The 17,834-nt window shown below is 45.4% G+C and overlaps 1 protein-coding gene across 1 annotated transcript in view; it reads right to left on the reverse strand.

Annotated features, from left to right (window-relative positions):
• Window positions 1-17,834, reverse strand: part of Ephx2 (epoxide hydrolase 2) — a 37,850-nt gene that overhangs the window by 9,038 nt on the left and 10,978 nt on the right. The window contains exons 3-12 of the mRNA XM_028758821.1: window positions 17,460-17,619; window positions 15,251-15,441; window positions 14,473-14,595; window positions 10,983-11,051; window positions 9,466-9,561; window positions 8,897-8,975; window positions 6,331-6,365; window positions 3,467-3,493; window positions 2,609-2,694; window positions 705-816 (exon numbers count right to left, since the gene is read on the reverse strand). Of these exons, the coding sequence (XP_028614654.1) occupies window positions 705-816; window positions 2,609-2,694; window positions 3,467-3,493; window positions 6,331-6,365; window positions 8,897-8,975; window positions 9,466-9,561; window positions 10,983-11,051; window positions 14,473-14,595; window positions 15,251-15,441; window positions 17,460-17,619 (978 nt within the window). The remainder of the gene's footprint in view (window positions 1-704; window positions 817-2,608; window positions 2,695-3,466; window positions 3,494-6,330; window positions 6,366-8,896; window positions 8,976-9,465; window positions 9,562-10,982; window positions 11,052-14,472; window positions 14,596-15,250; window positions 15,442-17,459; window positions 17,620-17,834) is intronic.

A 17,834-nucleotide genomic window follows, 5' to 3' on the forward strand; every position in this document is an offset into this window, starting at 1 on the left:
CTTGGTTCAGAAGGCTTGCCATAGCTTAGCTGGCGCTGGGCTGTGCAGTTCATTGGTTAGAGTGCACTGGGGATGGACTCTTGTTATTTCTGATCAGGCAACTCACGGTGTTCTCAGAAAAAATCCCTGTCCAATGTAATGTCAGACCCCATCACAAAGATGACCACAGTCCAAGGCTGTCTTTGAAAGGCATCTTTGTGGAACTTGTACGGATACCTAGAGCAACCCCACACTCCAACACGCCTGTTGTGGGGCTCTTGGGTAGTAAGTGCCATTTCACAAGGCTCAGTTGTCAGTGAGCAGAGTACAAGGTTCCTCGTAGGAGCCCTAGGACAGGAGCTTCAAGTGGGCACTCAGAACCCTGCTCTACACATCACAGAAGCAGCAGGAGCCAGCCTGGCACAGGAGCTAGCCTGGCACTGTCTCCTGCTCCTCAGCTTGGGGCCACCCAGACTGACACAGAGAGATGTTCACCTACTCACAAGAACTCACTGGATCTGTGATCTGTATGCCTGAGCCAGTTTGCAAAGTCATTTCTACCTAATGCTTCAGAATATTTAAGAGGCAGGATAAACTAAAAGAGACAGGGAAGGGGGGGAGAGAGAGGGAGGGAGGGAAGGAGGGAAGGAGGGAGGGAGCAGAAGAGAAGGAGGGAGAGGAAGGCAACAACACTGACATCATGACTCCTGGTGTCCCACACTTACTGGTTCTTGAAAGTACAGTTGATAATTTAAAACTGGAACAGATCTGATAGCTTTCATGGGTGACACATCAGGATCTGGTGGCATAAACGGAGTGTTCAAACTGGCCACGGCTCTGCAGGAATAAGCAACATTAAAACAATGAGCCTGGTGAGGAGACGGACAGACACGACTCAGAAAGAATATATCAGGTCAAAAGAGAAGCTCAAGTAGGAAAATTATACAGATGAAGTCTCATTCCGGCAGTGGATGGTATTAGAACTCTGATTCCTAACCTACCTGCCTTAGACACATGTACATATATGTGGACACACGCGCACACACACACACACACACACACACACCCCTTTCTGGGAGTGATAGGAAGTAATAGCTACAGAAATAAGGGTTAGGGAGACTGAGACAGAACACAGGAGGGACTGGAGACCAGGGCATGCTGGGATGTCTCATTCAAGGCTGCTATTTGGGCAAAAACCTCCTTTCGGCCAGTAAAATGTTCCAAATTTTTGCTGGGAAGAGATTAAATTGAATAAAACAACATATATGACCATCTTTAAGCTACACAGCATTCCCATTGGTTTATTTTCAACAGCATTATAATATATTTATACGGTAACTTTTTTGGTGAATCTGAATCTTTAAGAACCAAACTCTTATTTTCAGTCTAAATGAAACAGGAGAAAGAGGGAAGGAAGGAGTTTGTGTGTGTGTGTGTGTGTGTGTGTGTGTGTGTGTATGTGTGTGTGTGTGTGTGTGTGTGTAGCAGTAATATATTCACTTTATAAGTGTTTTATGAGGAATCAGGAGAGGTAGCTCAGTGGATAAAAGCACTTGCTTTACAAACGTGAGGACATGAGGACGTGAGTTCAAATCTCCAGCACCCATTTAAAAAGCCAGGCACAGCCACAAGTGCCTGCAACTTCCTGCACTGTGGGAGCAGAGAGAGGCAGATCCCGAGAGAACTACCTAGCCAGCCTATCCAAAGAGTTCAGGGAGACACCCTGTCTCAAGCTAATACGACAGAGAGACAGGGAAAGAAGACTGATGTATATGTTTTAGGAGACGCCTGGTTCATTTCAGTCTTTGATATAACTCCACTTTGTGAAGAGGGCTATGGCTGACTGAATGAAGTACTCTCTGGTTCTGTTCTTCAAAACCTCACCATGTGAGGAGGGACTGTATTAGCTGTGGCCACAGAGACAGAGGTGCTAACTGCAGCTTTCCAGCTCAATTGTGGGTAGCCACAAGGTCTACTTCACCTGCTAGCGTCCAGGCCATCCAAAGCTCCCCACAGAGCCTTGATAATGACTGTAGACGCTGTGATGGGGACCATGCCATGCCGTGGGAGCTGCACACTGCACAGCACTTCAGGATGTGGGTCTGGCTACAAGTTCCAGTGGTAGCTTTGAAGTTGAAAAAAACAAAGGCCTAGGAGGTGACGTGATTTGTCACTCTGTCTTGGATAGAATCATGTGTCCTGTCTCTTCTCCATCCCCTGTGGAGTTAACCTGTGGTAACTTTGAACTCACAATCCTCCTACTTCAGCCTGCTAAGTGCTGGGATTAGAGGCATGTGCCTCACTGCCCACTTAAAGGCCACATTTTCTAAAGTTTGAACAGGGTGAACTCTCTCCTGCTGCTTACTGATGTGATGCTAGGAACCCTTTATCACCTCTTTATCCACCCACTCAGAGTCATCCCTGAGCTCCTACAAGACACTCTGTCTCTGAATTATTTGCCTTGTTGTCAATTATTAGGTCAGAGACTGTTCCTAGGAGCTCAGTAGCTTAGTGTGGCTACCGTCCCTATTACGCACTATTGTCTAGATGTTTTACAGAGAAGCCTGTAGCAGTCCTTGAGGGACTCTTAAGTCCAGCCTAGTAAATCCTAGTGCACCTGGTGGCTTACCTCACTCTCTCAGGGTAGAACAGAGCCATGTTCCATACCAGCACACCAGCCCAGTCATGGCCAATGAACACTGCTTGAGGGATTCCCTAGAGAAACAAGAAGAAACATGAAGATGGATTTCTGAGATGGGGAGTAGAGAGCCAAAGGCTCTCCTTGACAAGCCCAACAGGAACCCCCAGGAGCCCCTCGAAGGGATGCACCATTCTTAACTCTATCTCTCACACATTCTTCCTCCACAAATGACTAGGCTTTGAATTAATCTCCTTAAAGGCAGGAGACTAACCACAAGTTCTCTCTCTCTCTCTCTCTCTCTCTCTCTCTCTCTCTCTCTCTCTCTCACCACCCTGCAGTGGTTGCATTCCAGCCTAATACTGTGAGGCAGAGGACATGGCAGAGCAGTCTGGGGAATAGTACACGCACTCTGCAGATTACCGTGGCCACTGGCTTTCATTCCCGTGACTGAGTTTGACATTCCCAACAATGTCATCATCATGTAATGATCTGGGATTTGTCAGAAGGGACTCAAGTTTTAATGAGTTGTGAAATAAAAGTTTTAAAATTGTTCCCTCATATCTTTCCCCGATGCTCAAGATTCCTTTCTGTGGATGGAAGCCAACAAAGGGAACTCCCTTTTCTTGAATGAACAGCAAAAAGACCTCCTCAAACCTTTCCCTTGGCTATCTTTAGTTTTGGGACAGATCCTCTCTCCCGACACTACCTAGAGCCTATGCCTTCCCTCTCCTGGTCCTCTCTGCTCATAGTCACCAACAGTCAGCTGTCCAGGGCTTCCAGCTCTCCTTTCATTACCAAGATCCACTCAGAATTCTCCAGAGAGATCGTCCTGAAGGAATGACTCACCAGCTTATCCAGGAATGTCACCATCTCCTTTAAAAAGAGCACATAGACACAGCATCAGACAGGCAAGGTGGAGAGAGGCATAGCTGCCTGCTTCTATACCACACACTGTCAGCATGAGCCCCAGGGAAACTCAAGCCATGGAGCCCCCATCCCTTCCTGAATCACAGTGGTCCCTCTGTCTCCTGAGACCTCTTGCAGTTTCTGATAGAAACCATGAGTTCTGTCCTGGGGAAGCATACACAAACACCTTCACTTCATGTTCTGCCATTGCTTCTAGGAACTCAACAGACCCCAGGAGATGTTCAGCAGTGACACACCCTGCTGAAGTACACGAGAGCACCTTTCCACATTCTAGTTCATCATAGAGGTCAGAGTGAGTTCAGTGTCCTCTGCAGTCTCCACAAGCTGAGAATCACACTTGGATCCTAAGAACTTTGTAAAATGCACAGCCCCAGCCGTTCACTGCATCTTACATTCCAGAGCCTGACCTGCAAAGGTTAAACTCCCACACTCAAAGCCACACACAGTAGAAGAACCAGCTGGGTGTAGACACATCTCCCAACACCAGTGAACTTTAAACGATATTATTGCTATGCTGTATCCAGCATTCTCAATGTGCAATCCCAAGGCTATAAATATACAGGAGGCTCATGGGTAGAATAAAGTCTCCCACCTCAAAATAAAAACCACTTATGTTTACTGCAGCATTTTCACAGGAGCCTAAAGATGGTGTTGTCAACCCAAGTGTCCATCAGTTGACGAAAGACACAGAACATTAAGGGTACATACACATAAGGGATACTAGTCACACACAAAAGGGTGACATTATCTTATTTGTAACAACACGGAGAACGTGATGGTATAGTAAAAATAAGCTGAGGGGGGGAGAGGGAGAGGAAGAGAGAGAGAGGGGGAGGAGGAGGGAGAGAGGGAGGGAGAGAGAGAGGGAGAGAGAGAGGGAGGGAGGGAGAGAGAGAGAGAGAGAGAGAGAGAGAGAGAGAGAGAGAGAGAGAGAGAGGCTCATTCTTATGAGGTCTAGAATGGTTATCTATGAGGTAATATGGAAGACTGGTTAACAGAGGCTGAGGCAGTGGACACGAGAAGGATGGACAGAGACAGAGACAGAGATACAGAGTGGAAATGAGATTTTAAGTTTATAAACAAGAAGTCCTCTTTATTAAAACTAAAACAAAACAAAACTCCCAATATATCAATTCTGTTTACTTCTCTAGTAAGTACAACTAGAGAAAGGTAGATACGTTTCCAGGGACATACTGTGTAGCAAAGTGACCATAATCAGTGACAATATGTTCTTGAAAGATGTCGGTTGAATGTCATGTGCTGTCATCGGAAAACGATGACTATGTGCGGTCATGCATCTGTCAGTTACCTGGATGTGACTGTTCTAGAGCAGATATGAAACACCTCATTATGTGTGACAGAACACATCACTTGTCAATTAAAGATGGAAATTAAATAAAAGGAGAGCCCAGCTTTAGAAAAACTATGAGTCATATGGTGACCTGTCACACAGATTTAGGAGTATTAGTTGAGGGAAATGGTTTTACAAGGAATTTAGGGAACTGTGGTGAGAAAGCTTTTCAGGCACCTGAGGAAAGCTTTTCAGGCACCTTAATTCCATTTTCTCTGACCTCACATTTGAAGCCAACTTCAGCTTTTAAAATACAATTTGACACTAAAATTATTGTGGTGATTTTTCAAAAGGAGTGTTATAAATATGCCACACCCTATGGTTAGCCCCTTTAAAGTCCACACGTCAGTGGGTTTAGTATAATCAGAGTTGTGAAACTGTCACCACCATCGCAGTATCAGAAAACTTTCACTGCCTTAGAGGAAAGCCCTGTACCCAACAGGCTTCACTTCCTTTTGGTTTCCCTTGTGTCTTGGCGGCCACTAATCTTCATTCCCTCTGGATTGCCTGTTTTTGACACTCTCTATAAATGGAGTTGCATGGTGTGTGGCTTTTGTACTGGCTTCTGCTTAACTTGATAGCTTCCGCATCCACTCATGTGAGGACAGGGTCCACTGCTTCACTACTCTGCGTGGCTGAGTAACCTTCCAGTGCATGGATTATGGTGTAGTACCCACCAAGTCAGTAGCCAGTGGTGCTTGGCTGTTTCCACTTGAAGCTACTACAGACAGGGCTGCTCTGAAGAGTGGGGTCTGGGCTCTCTCATCATTAGTTCTCTTGGGCCAATTCCTAGTAGTGGATGTACTACCGATACCTCAAAGAGAGGAGGATAAGGGATTTTTCTCTTCATCTTGTTTGTTCTGACCTCAGGACCCCAAGCAGGAAGTGTGGTTCTTTGGAGCAACCCAGTGCACCCATCCTGGGAGGATTCCACCAGAAATAAATGTGAAGCTAGGTGAGTAGATGACAGTGGGATGGGAGATGAGAGTGGATTCCTGGGATTTGGTGGGGGAGGCTCAAGCAAGACACTGAATATGAGAAGAGTCACCTCTGGGAACCTGAGGCAGGAGAACAGTCCTGCCTGGAAGCTTTTCTGTGTCAGGGAAGCCATAGTTTACACACAGAGCTGGTGATTGACGATACCCAGGATGGGGTGGAGAGAGTGGAGTAGAGAAGGCTTCGTATCTGGATCTACTACTTGTCAACTATGGGCAGCAACATCAGGCTGCCTGATTTTATTTGGAAGACGCACCATGCTTTATACGTGCTGGCTGTCGTTTACAACGATCACCTCCGTGATCAGTGAGAGTCAGCACAGAAGCTATGCACGGTGCTTTCCTGGGTTTAGATGGACACCTGTGCTCCTAGCTCATGTCAGGGAGGAACTCGGGATGGAAATGATGCTGTAGGTGTCACTGAAGAGGCTTCTTACCTTACACAGCAATTCCATGGCATATTCTTCTATCTCTGTAATTAGAAATGAGTGGATGAATAAATGAATAAATGTCAGGCATGCCCATACATGCCTTTAATCATCCTCAGCATCCAGGATGCAGAGACAGGCTGATCTCTGTGAGTTCAAGACTATAGTGGTCTACATCACACACACACACACACACACACACACACACACACACAGAGAGAGAGAGAGAGAGAGAGAGAGAGAGAGAGAGAGACAGAGAGACAGAGAGACAGAGAGAGACAGAGAGAGACAGAGAGAGAGAGGCAGAAAGAAAGTGTAATTTTAATTTTATAAACAAGAAATCTTCTTTATCAAAAATGAAACAAAACAAAAATTCCCAATATATTGATTCTGTTTACTTTTTAAGTCTATTTTGAGTTGGGTTTTGAATATGACATGAGATAAAAGCCTAATCTGATTCTGTTTGAGCTTTTGAGCTTCTGTCACTTACTGAAGAACTATCTCCTCCTTGCAGTGTGTTCCTGGAACCCTTGTTAAAGGCCAGTTGAGGTGTGAGGTGGGGGACAGAGGGACAGAGGGACAGAGAGTTTTACTTCTGAGCTTTCTAGTCTGCTCCATTTGTTAGAACCCCTGCCCTCTGTCTTTATACTGATAATCATACCACTTAACTACTATGAACTTGGAATAATATTTAAATCACAATATTTAATTCAAATCCTTACAGATTTGTGGTTTTTCTCAAAATGCACTCAATTCTTTGTGGATATGTGTGGTACTGCATAAATTGTAAAATTTCTCTATTTCTGTCTAAAAAATATGCCCTTGAGCACTTGGAAGGTGGAGCAAGGGAGTGAATTTGAAACCAGCCAACAAAATAAATAGCAAGTCCTTGTCTCATGGGGGAAAAGAAACCATTGAAATTTTGATAAGGACCAAATTGTACCTGAAGATTATATTGGGAGTGAAAATATAAAAAAAAAAATCAATAAAAGTACTAATCTCTCTCTCTCTCTCTCTCTCTCTCTCTCTCTCTCTCTCTCTCTCTCTCTCTCGCCAGTTCCATTATCTGTTTTTTTAAATTGGCTATTTTATTTATTTACCTTTCAAATATTATCCTCTCTCCCCATTACCCCCCCAAACCCCTTATCCCATCCCCCTCCTCTTACTTTTATGAGGGTGTGCCCCCATCCACCCATTCCTACCTCCCTGCTCTCGAATTCCCCAACACTAGGGCATCCAGACTTTCAGGGACTAATCCTTCTCTTTTAATTGGCTCTATTCAGAATGTCATTACGTCACTAATCATACCCAGGCAATTCCAAGCAGACTGTCCTGAGAGAAATATAAAGCAAGTATTCTCATTACTAACACTAGAAATCTGACTCCCTGGGCTCTGAGGATGAAAGCTTCCCTTTAGTCTATAGTTGAGTTTCATGTCCTTCAGGAGACAGGAGACACTGAGCAGACACTGCCACACGTAGAGAATGACCCACCATTCCCTCCAGCATGACATGTCAAGGGATGTGGAGGATGGTCCTGTGAGTGGCCAAAGCCCCAGTCTAGGTCAGCAGGCTTCAAGCACAGGAGCCAGGCATGCCAGCTGTGATCACTGTGGTTAAGAGCAGTGGGAAGCAGATTAGAGAGGCCAGCTGTCAACAGCATTGCTGCTCTTTGGAGGAGCTGTGTTCACGCTTGGCTGCATCATGTCCTTGCCTCCACACCTGGGCTCCGCCGACCTTTGAACTAAGGTCTTTCCTGAACTTGATACAAAAGAACTCTTCCTATCAGAAAAATGCTCATAAACTTACAAATGGCCTCAGGATAGAGAAGCTGTTTAATGCTCATTGTTGGGTTCTGTAGCTGCAGGGCTTAGATCTGACTACAATGGTTGCAGAATCCAGCAGTTCTATAGAATGGAAGGCAGAGATGCACAGGTGTGTGTGTGTCTGTGTGTTTGCACATTTGCAATTGTGCATGCCCATGTTTAGAGCAATGCTAATCAAAGTAGTCAAAAGATGGGGGCAACCTAGTGGTCTTTGGAGGAGGAATATATAGGCAGACGGTGGTTTGAACACTGAACACATTCATCTGGAAAGTGAGGAACAGCTACAATTCAACAGGGATAATCATATAGACCGCACGGTAGATGAGATCAGCCTGTCATGAAAGGTTAGCTATTGTATGAGCCCATGGACGTGAGGCATCAAACACCTTCATACAGAAAATGGGCAGAGGGGAGGGAAAGCTGAGGAATCAGATTCAGTCTTTCAGCTAGGCATATGAAAACCTTTCTAGAAATAGATGCTGTATCCTACATTCTACATCCTTGCTGACCAGCAGAGGGCTCCTTTCAGCACAAGCCTATGTGCCTCCTGGGTCACTCAGAGTGTACAGAGCCAGAGCAATCTAAGACCAAAGATATGGGACACTGTAGGAGAGGATCAGAGCTTCATCAGATGGGTTCAACCTGAACAGGGCAAGCTCGAGGGGCCTGGGGAGCTCAGAGGGGTTAGAGATGTTGACCAGAGAACATGTCCATACAGGACATCTATAATTTATAAAACAGCCAACTCACCAGGAGGAGAAGATGAGTCTCCATAGCCTTTCATGTCTATAGCTAGAACACGAAAGCCAGCCTGGGCCAGAGCAGGTATCTGGAAAACAAATCAGTTCCAAGGCATGGCCATGTAGACTTGCCAGTCCCTAGCTAATGCTCCTTGCTTGTATCTCTTCCTCCTCTGACTTGTAAATGGCTCTACCTAAAGTGCCACATGGCATTTGTTAGTCTCATTCCCATGGAGCTAGATGGAACCCAGCTCCTAAGACTGCCATGGACAGCGGTGGGGTTGTGCCCTGCACCAGTGCGTACTGAGCAGAACATCTTGTCTGACAAAGCCACTGCATATTACTTGTGTTCATTACTAAGATTTCCCAGTAGGAGGTGCAGAATGTCCTCAAGAGCCAACTCATAATGCAGATGTCTCGAGAATCAATACAGCCCCAAGAAACTTCCTATAGCCAGCACTGTTAAGGCCATGTGGTCACAATTTGGATGATTCATCCATAACATCCCAGGCTGGCCCACACCATCTAAACCACCTCTTCTTACCCTGAATGGGAAGAATCTTCCCCAGTTTCCCTTACCTGGTACCTCCAAGAAAACCAGCTCTCAGGAAACCCATGGCAGAGGCATATGGCAGGGCCAGAGCCCATCTCTACAAAGTGCAGGCGGGTCCCTGGCTGAGGGAGAGAGGGTGTGACAGTAATCTTGGTGTCAACTCAAGCAAAACGTGTCTTCCTTATGCAGGTGACATTCCACAGCCACTGCAGGGGATAATTTGACCTTGCCCGACCCAGTCACCTCAGCTCAAAGGCTCAAAGACCCAAAGGCTAGGTAACAATGGCTGGAGCTATCAGCGGCTAAGTAACACACCAGGTGGTTTTAATTATGATGTGAAAAGATTATGCAATTGGGAGCAAACAGAGTCAGAACAACTTAGCCTCCTGCTTCCTTCTCTAAGTGACTTAGTCCTAGCAATGTTTCATAATTTTCAAGTGGGAGTCGATTTTCTACAAAACAAATGGTGACATGAGAATTCCAGGTCTACTTTATGAAAAACTGTTCTCTCTCTCTCTCTCTCTCTCTCTCTCTCTCTCTCTCTCTCTCTCTGTGTGTGTGTGTGTGTGTGATGGCTGGTAATGTATGCAACGGTGCATGTACATGCATGAGTGACAGGCAGAGGTCAACTTTGGTATCATTCTGTGGTATTCTGAATGAGAATAATTCCCATGTGCCCATGTGTTTGACTAATTGGTCTCTAGTAGGTGGAACTGCTTGGGAAGGATTAGGAGGTGTGGCCTTGTTGGATGGGTTTGTGCTGTTCCCAATGTGCTCTCTCTACCTCCTGCTTGGGGATAAAGATGTGAGCTCTCAACCGCTGCTCCAGCCACTTGTCACCATGCCTTTGCTGAACTATCATAAACCCTAATCCTCTGAAATCATGAGCCCAATTTAACTCTTTCTTCTACAAGTTGCCTTGGTCATGATATTTTACCACAGCAATAAAAAAAAAATAACTAAGACACATTCCCTAAGAGCGATCCAATTAATTAATTAATTAATTACTGATAGAACCTCTCACTGGCCTAGAACTCACAAAGTAGACCATTCTTGCTGGTGAGCGAGCCCAGGGATCTGTTTGTTTCTGCCTCCCAGTGGTTATGGTTACCAACACACACAACCACGCCTAGCTTTAGTTTTCCCATGGAATTCAGGTTCTTATGCTTGCAGTGTGAGTGCCTGACTGGCTGAGCTGTCTCCGCTCCTCAGCGGTTTGGTTCTTAAATATGATTGTTTGCACAGTCCTTTTTGGATGACTCTATTGGCAAGGTGACCATCAGGGTTTTTAACGTCCACTTTATGCCATCTCCCTGAAACATGCTGGCATTTCTAGACATGCCTTCTCCTGGTAATAGTCGATGTAGTCACATGACCAAGTCCTGGCCAATCAGAAGTGTATGCTCCACCAAGGGCTCCGCCCATTTACCATGCTTTGTTCGCTGTTTTCCCATCTGTACCTTTGTGGACTGACAACTCAATGGTCCCTGTTATTTCACATATCATCTATGTCCTGTGGTCAGAGAAAAGTCGGCTGGCTTACCTTCACTGTCACATACCCATGGCTGACATCTTTTGGATTGCACGGGACTGGCAGAGGGGCTTCAGGAAACTGAAAGTACGATGGGCACAGTGAAGAACAATGAGACCCCAGATAGCACCCTTGCCACCCCTCCTGAGTGAATCCTGATGGTCCTCCTGAATCAACCCCCTCCAGGTCGGACATGGCTGGACTCCATCAATTGTCTCAGTCCACTGGAGTCCTACAACTGAGTTCAGCGCCCTGGTCAAGCCAACAAAACCCACATATGACTTCTGTACAGTCCCTCATCTCCTGTCCTTTCACTGGGCATCCAATGAGATTTTGAAAGCCCTCAGCTGGTGACAGTAGGTTTGCTGTCATCTCAAGTCCCCAAATGACTGGCAGTGTTCCATAAAGTCCCTGGGGCTGCCAGATGAACTTCATATGAGTCAGAAAAAACACAAGATTTATACATCTCTGTGGTTTCAGACCATCCTCCACAGAAGTCCTCAGATGGCCACCAGACTCAGGCCAGGCATAGCTGCTGCCCCTCTATGATGCCTCTATAGGAAGGGATCTCTCTTCTGTCAGCTGCAGCCCTACTCTGTGCCTCTCAGTGAGCTGCAGCCTGACTCTGTGCCTGACTTAGACTGTTCAGATTTTCACCATAGACTTCGACAAGCTGGGTGGCTGCTTTCAGTGACAGACAACTTTTCCTCAGTTTAGGAGGACAGAAGTCTGAGGTGAAGGTGAAGGCAGGGCCAGTTTCTCCTGAGATCTATGTTTGTAGATTGCCATGCCACTCTGTGTCCTTCTTCATGTGTCCCTCTGTGTCCCGTGGCTTAATCTCTCCTTCTTACATGGAGATCAGTCACATTAGGTTGCAGTTTCCCTTGCTGGTCTCCTGTTTCCTTAATCACCTCTTCCAAGACCCTGTATTCAAATCCAGCCACATTCTGAGATACTGGGTATTGCCATTTCAGTATGTGAATTTCAGAGAGACCAGCCCTTAACAGTCTGTGTCTTGGTCTTTGTCCTTGTCCTCTGGAGACTCAGAGGGCTCCCCCTGACCTGTCTTTGGAAAACATCTAGGTGAGGAGGAAAGTTCCAGAATACTCCCCTCCTTACTTTACAGGTGTCAGTTCCCAAAGCATCAGTATCATAGGATGAGCTACTGAGCACATGTACAGGTAAGTCTCCTGATGCCCGAGCCTTGGCTGTGCAGGTTACCCATCCTTCACTGCTACTCCTGCCTCTTATCCTAGGAAAGCTGTCCTTCATGACTGTTATCTACCCTCTAAAGTGGGGGCAGAAACTAGAATTTATTCCACTTTTAAAGACAGAAGAGGCTTCCCAGACCAGAAAGGGAGTCCCACCCAGGTCACACCACACTATGGATGAGCCTTAAGGACGTTGTGCTAAGTAGAATGAACAGTATGTGATTCCACTCATACGAGGGACCCGGAAGTCAGACACTTAGAAAGAGAAGGTAGAGTTTAGTGTGAGTCATTACTTAACAAGTACAAAGCTTTGACTTTTCTTTTAACAGAAGAGTCTGGAGGTGGATGGAGATGACTGCACAGTGTTCTGAATGTACCTAACACCATAGAACTGCTCACTTTAAAATGACTAAGATGGTAAACTTCCTGCTAAAAGTATTTTACCACAACTTTAAAGTACTGGAGACAAGGACATAATACTGGTTCTCTCCCATAGCTTCCTGTGATGTACAGAACACTGGGAAATTGTCAGATATTGTTTGAGCTGACTGAGAAGCTGGCTCTGGAAGTGGGGTTGCCCTACCCCCACAAGCATGTTTGTCTCAAAGTATTCTCCAAGGTCCCTTGTCTGGGAGGGGAGAGAAAAAGCAGAGCAGGAGTAAAAGCATCATGTCTTTAAACAGTGAGAAGTTGTGGTGGTTTGAATATGCTTGACCCTAATAGTGGCACTATTAGGGGGTGTGGCCTTATTGGAGTAGGTGTGGCCTTGTTGGAAGAAGTGTGTCACTATGGAGGTGGGCTTTGAGATTCTCTTCCTAGCTGCCTGACAACACTCTGTTCCTGGCTTCCTTCCCATGAAGATGTAGAACTCTCAACTGGTCCAGCACCACGACTGCCTGGACTCTGCCGTGCTTCCACCTTGATGATAATGAACTGAACCTCTGAACTTATAAGCCAGCCCCAACTAAATATTGTCCTTTATAAGAGTTGCCTTGGCCATGGTGTCTCTTCACAATGAAAACCCTCACTAAGACAGACGGTGAACCACTCCCATCACAGGATTGCTATTGTTAGTTTACGACATGATGTACCAGTACCTACTACTGTGGGAAGCTCAGCCATGGAAAGAAAGCTCCACTGAGAACTCTAGCTAATGTCCTCATCCTCCCCAGTCTGTTTCTGCTGGATGTTTATAAGGCCCTGATTTGATGATGTCACCTTTCTGCTATTTGTTCTTTCTCTTGGAAGCCTCACCACAGGGGAGGGACACTCTCCTCTGCTTGGGACTGTAACAGAAACTCCTATTGGCTCCTTTAAATGGGCTTCCCCAAATGATTTCTGCCAGGTGTTTTGAGTATCCGATTTGGTGACATTTTGATATCTATCTATCTATCTATCCATCTATCTATCCATCTATCTATCATCTAATCTGTCTATTTATTCCGCTATCTATGATCTATCTATCTACCTATCATCTATCTATCTCTTGGTATTTATTCTTTTACTTTGGCTTGCTACATTCTTAATAAATTCACTCATTCAAAGCCCGAAGTATGGTCATAGTGAATCACTCTCTGGACCATACACTATACTTCCTCGTAACTGATGGCAAGAAAGGAAGGATATAGAACACGTATCTAGCTTACTGGGAAGAAGGGATAAACTTCGAAACAGAGAGGATGAATGATTTAATCCAACTTGGCCTGAGTTTCCCCTCTGCTTGTAAGACTTCTAGGCCTAGAAAGAACAAGCTGAGCTTGGGCAAGATACTTCAGGTCTTGTGTTGTTTATTCTACATTGTTTTTTTTTTGCTTATTAATTAAATTTATTTTATTTACTGTACTAAACAAATCTATTTATTTATTAAAGATGTAAGCTGTTAGGTTATAAGCTGAATTGTGTCTTCCCCTGAAACACATATGATGAGTTTCTAGATCCCAGTATCTCCAAATGTGAGTGTATTAACTGGCTAGACTCTGGTCAGAGCTCCAAAGATCTGCCTGTCTCTGTATCCTCAGTGCTAGGATTATATGCATGTACCACTGTGCCCAGACCCCATGCAAGTGCTTGAGATTACATTTAGTCCTCATGTTTACATGATAGACTTGTCAACTGAGCCATCTTCCAGCCTGAGTGCCTTTCTTTTGTCTTAGTTTCCTAGCTTGCAAAATGTTCGTTTAAACTTCTGCTTACTGTCTGCACAGAAGGAAATGGATAAATGTTGGTCGGGGGTGTGGACTTCCTGAATCATGGGTGTCAAGGACCCAGACTCTGCCCAGAACTAAAGTTACCTGTGTCCCCGTGACCTTCTCCAGTTCTCTCAGAGCTGAGGCTGTGTCACGTACCAGAATGGTAACCATCCCCATGTCACGGGCTGTCTTCAGATTACTTCCAAAGTCATCTAGGAAAACAACCTGGACCCAAACAGTATGGACGTCAGCTAGAGGAAGCATCTTGTGTGAAGAGACCCTCAAAAGGACCAGGGGAAGCTCTATGGTGAGGAAATGAAGAACATGGATCCTCAGGGATGGAGCAGGGATCTAGGTTCTGATCTGGCATCATGTGGTGAGGTGGGTTGGATAGCACCCAAAGGAGAGGAACCTTTCCTTTACCCTTTAAGATTAGAGTAGAAGAGCATAATACAGTGTTTCAGCATAGTGTCTCTCCAGGACATTTAGTGGATAGAGACAGAATTCAAGTGGGACGTGATGCATGGGCAGGGATTGGACCGGGAGGCATGGCAGAAGGAGATCCACTCCTGATCACCCTTTTCTGGGGTGACTCTCACTAGCTTTGTGTTCTTGGCAGTCTCCCAGGGTCTCTGTTTCTTCATGAGTAAACCTGAACAGCTGCTCTAACAGCATCTGATGTAACCTTCAGCCACAGAAGGGCTACATCAATGGAACACTCTGGACTAAGCTACATGTCAAAACATTCCTTCTGACACAGAAGGAATAGCCTAAGACTGTGCTGCCATTCCCCAAGTGCACCCCAGTCTGTAAACTCAGTGGCTCCCTTTTTGCAAGATCTGTGGAGTACTCTTTCCTCCAAAAGGGTGCACCTACAAACCTCATTGGGTTTTGCCTTCAGGGTGTCCAGGACAAACTTGTAGATCTGAGGCTCAGGCTTGATCATCCCGACCTGACAGGACTCTATCAGGAAGTCAAAGTGTTGGCTCAGCTCACACATCATCTGGGCCAGGCTGCCTCTCTTGTCACTGTCATCCAGCCAGTTGTTGGTGACAATGCACGTTGTGAATCCTGAGTAGGAAGTTACCAGAGATTGGATCAGCTATAGAGAAAGCTCTGTCTGGCAATACTCTGGGTACCTCCAAGGGGCCCCAGAGGATGAGGAAGTCCCTACTGCAGCTCCTGATAACTGACTCCAATCTCTGCATACACAGCTTTCATTAGAGGATCTGAGAAAGAACTACCTTACCCATGAGCACCTCGTGGCACAGTCCTGAGGGTGGAGCTTTCTGAAGAACAGTCTCTCCTTCTTAACCGTGTGAACATCAGCATTCTGACATGATTGCCTCATTTTATAAGCGTGTCTACATTTCCTCAGCTCACGTGGTTCTCTCCACTTCTGTAACTGGCAGGGAAGACCTACCTATCCCATATTGACAGAAGAACATGGCACACACTACTCAGAACCCACAGTGACATCCAATGCTCCGGTGGAGTCTATACTAATGAAAACCCCGCCTATCTTTAAAGACAATGAGGGTCTCTGTGACCACCGTGGTGGGAAGGCAAGAGGGAAATTGGTCCAGAGCAACTCAGTAGCACATGTTGGTTCCAGAGTCTGACACCAGGCAGTTTATTTTAGGCATATTTAAGCACAGCACAATTTTGGAAAATGTTTCCTGATTATAATTAACTCAATCCCATGTGTAAAACAAAGCATAAAACATGTATACATTGAAACTCTCTACAAAGTACATATGTCCTCTTCCATGAAGATGGGCTCTATTGACTCAGAACAATGTTCAGGGTAAGGGCCTAGGGAGAATGACTGAAATAAATAGTCTGGAGAATTCAAATGTGGGCTGGCCTTCCAGATACCATGGGTCACCACAGGTTAACTGCATTCACCCCCAGAGTCTCCAGGAGAAATCAGGTGTACATATTTCTTTGAAGAGACAACCTTGCATGTTTAACATTTCTGGTTTCCCTAGTGCTCATCTGTGAGCATGAGGGCCTCTTACCCTCTATAAAATAACACTTGCCTTGACCATCAGGACCCTCATTCCCATTTCAAAACTGGAGAAATCCATTAGAGATGGCATCATCTCCTGGCTCTGTCTACCCAGTCAACCATGTCAAGAAACAGGAGATATTGGAAACAAGACACAGATGAGCTGATGGTGAGGGAAGAGGTGGGACATGGGATGGGATATGGCTGGCTTGTGTATGTGTCTCCCAAACACTTGTGTTGGAAATTTAATTCCTACTATTATAGGGTTATGGGGCAAATGGCTATCAATTCCAGGCCATGGAAACTCTGCCTTCAGGTAGGAAGTCTGTGCTTGTTATAAAATAACTGGGCCTGCAAGGTGAGATATCTTGTCTCTCCATCATTCACACTCTATCCTGCCCTCCCCTTTTCCAACATGGTGAGATACAGCATGGAAGCCCTCTCAGATCTTGTGCTTCCTAGCCTCCAGAATTATAAGAAGCAATATCTGTCCATTACCTCTCTAGCCTCAGGTTGTTTGTTATAGCAGCACAGGTAGATTGAGTCAGATGCCATGAACGCAATGATGTAAGTCTGATGTGGATGGTGTCACTGATGCTTATGAAGAAGAGGCAGGCACTAAAATAAAGTACCTGCTAATGGATGGTTTTGGCCTTGTGTCTTAGACCACATGACCTCATCTTAACTCACATCAGCTCCTAGCGCCATTCTGACACCCAAAGACCAAAACTCTGACACTCAAACAGTGGAGAAGTCAGAGTTGCTTAAAAGCTGTGTTTTAAAAACTGTGGCAAAAGTTTTGCTCATTTGAATAATTATTGATACTAATTAGTACCAACCAAAGGGCAAGATTTTGTTTATAAAGCAGTTACTGGTAATTGCTTTATTATAAACAATTATGTCATTTCTCCAGGGATCCTAACAGTAGAGTTATTTCATGTCTCCAATAGGCTCTGGTGCTTGCTTTAAGAGTATTTCAGATCTATGACCTTGAAACACACTTAATAGTATTCTGACCTCAGCTTCTCAGGGTCTCTGGTGTAGTAGAGCCATGGAATGGGCAGTATAAGACTCTTACCTTTCTTTTTGAGAGCAGCGGCTGCCTGAAGCATGGGGTGGTTGATGCTTCTTGCTGCCATGGCTTGGCTGAATATTTGACTTATGGAGAAATTCTCAGGTAGACTGGCTCCACAGGCTTTGGAGGACTTCCTGCAGCTTTCATCCATGAGAGGTACCCACTGTAAAGCAAACAGATAAGGGTGGGCAGTGGAGTCAGTGGTTGCAACCTTGGAGATAGTTTGACAGCACCACTAAATTCAAATGTGTGTGTTCCAACCCTGGAAACATACTCCCTGAAAGAAATGGATGAACATACTTGGGCTGCACTAAAATAACAGAAGCTGGGGAGCCCAGAAGTGGGGTAAATCCTTTCCCATATTTCTGAAGTCTGTGA

This window comes from Grammomys surdaster, unplaced genomic scaffold (genome assembly GCF_004785775.1).
Source record: "Grammomys surdaster isolate TR1022 unplaced genomic scaffold, NIH_TR_1.0 126219, whole genome shotgun sequence".
In the NCBI taxonomy this organism is placed as follows: Eukaryota; Metazoa; Chordata; class Mammalia; order Rodentia; family Muridae; genus Grammomys; species Grammomys surdaster.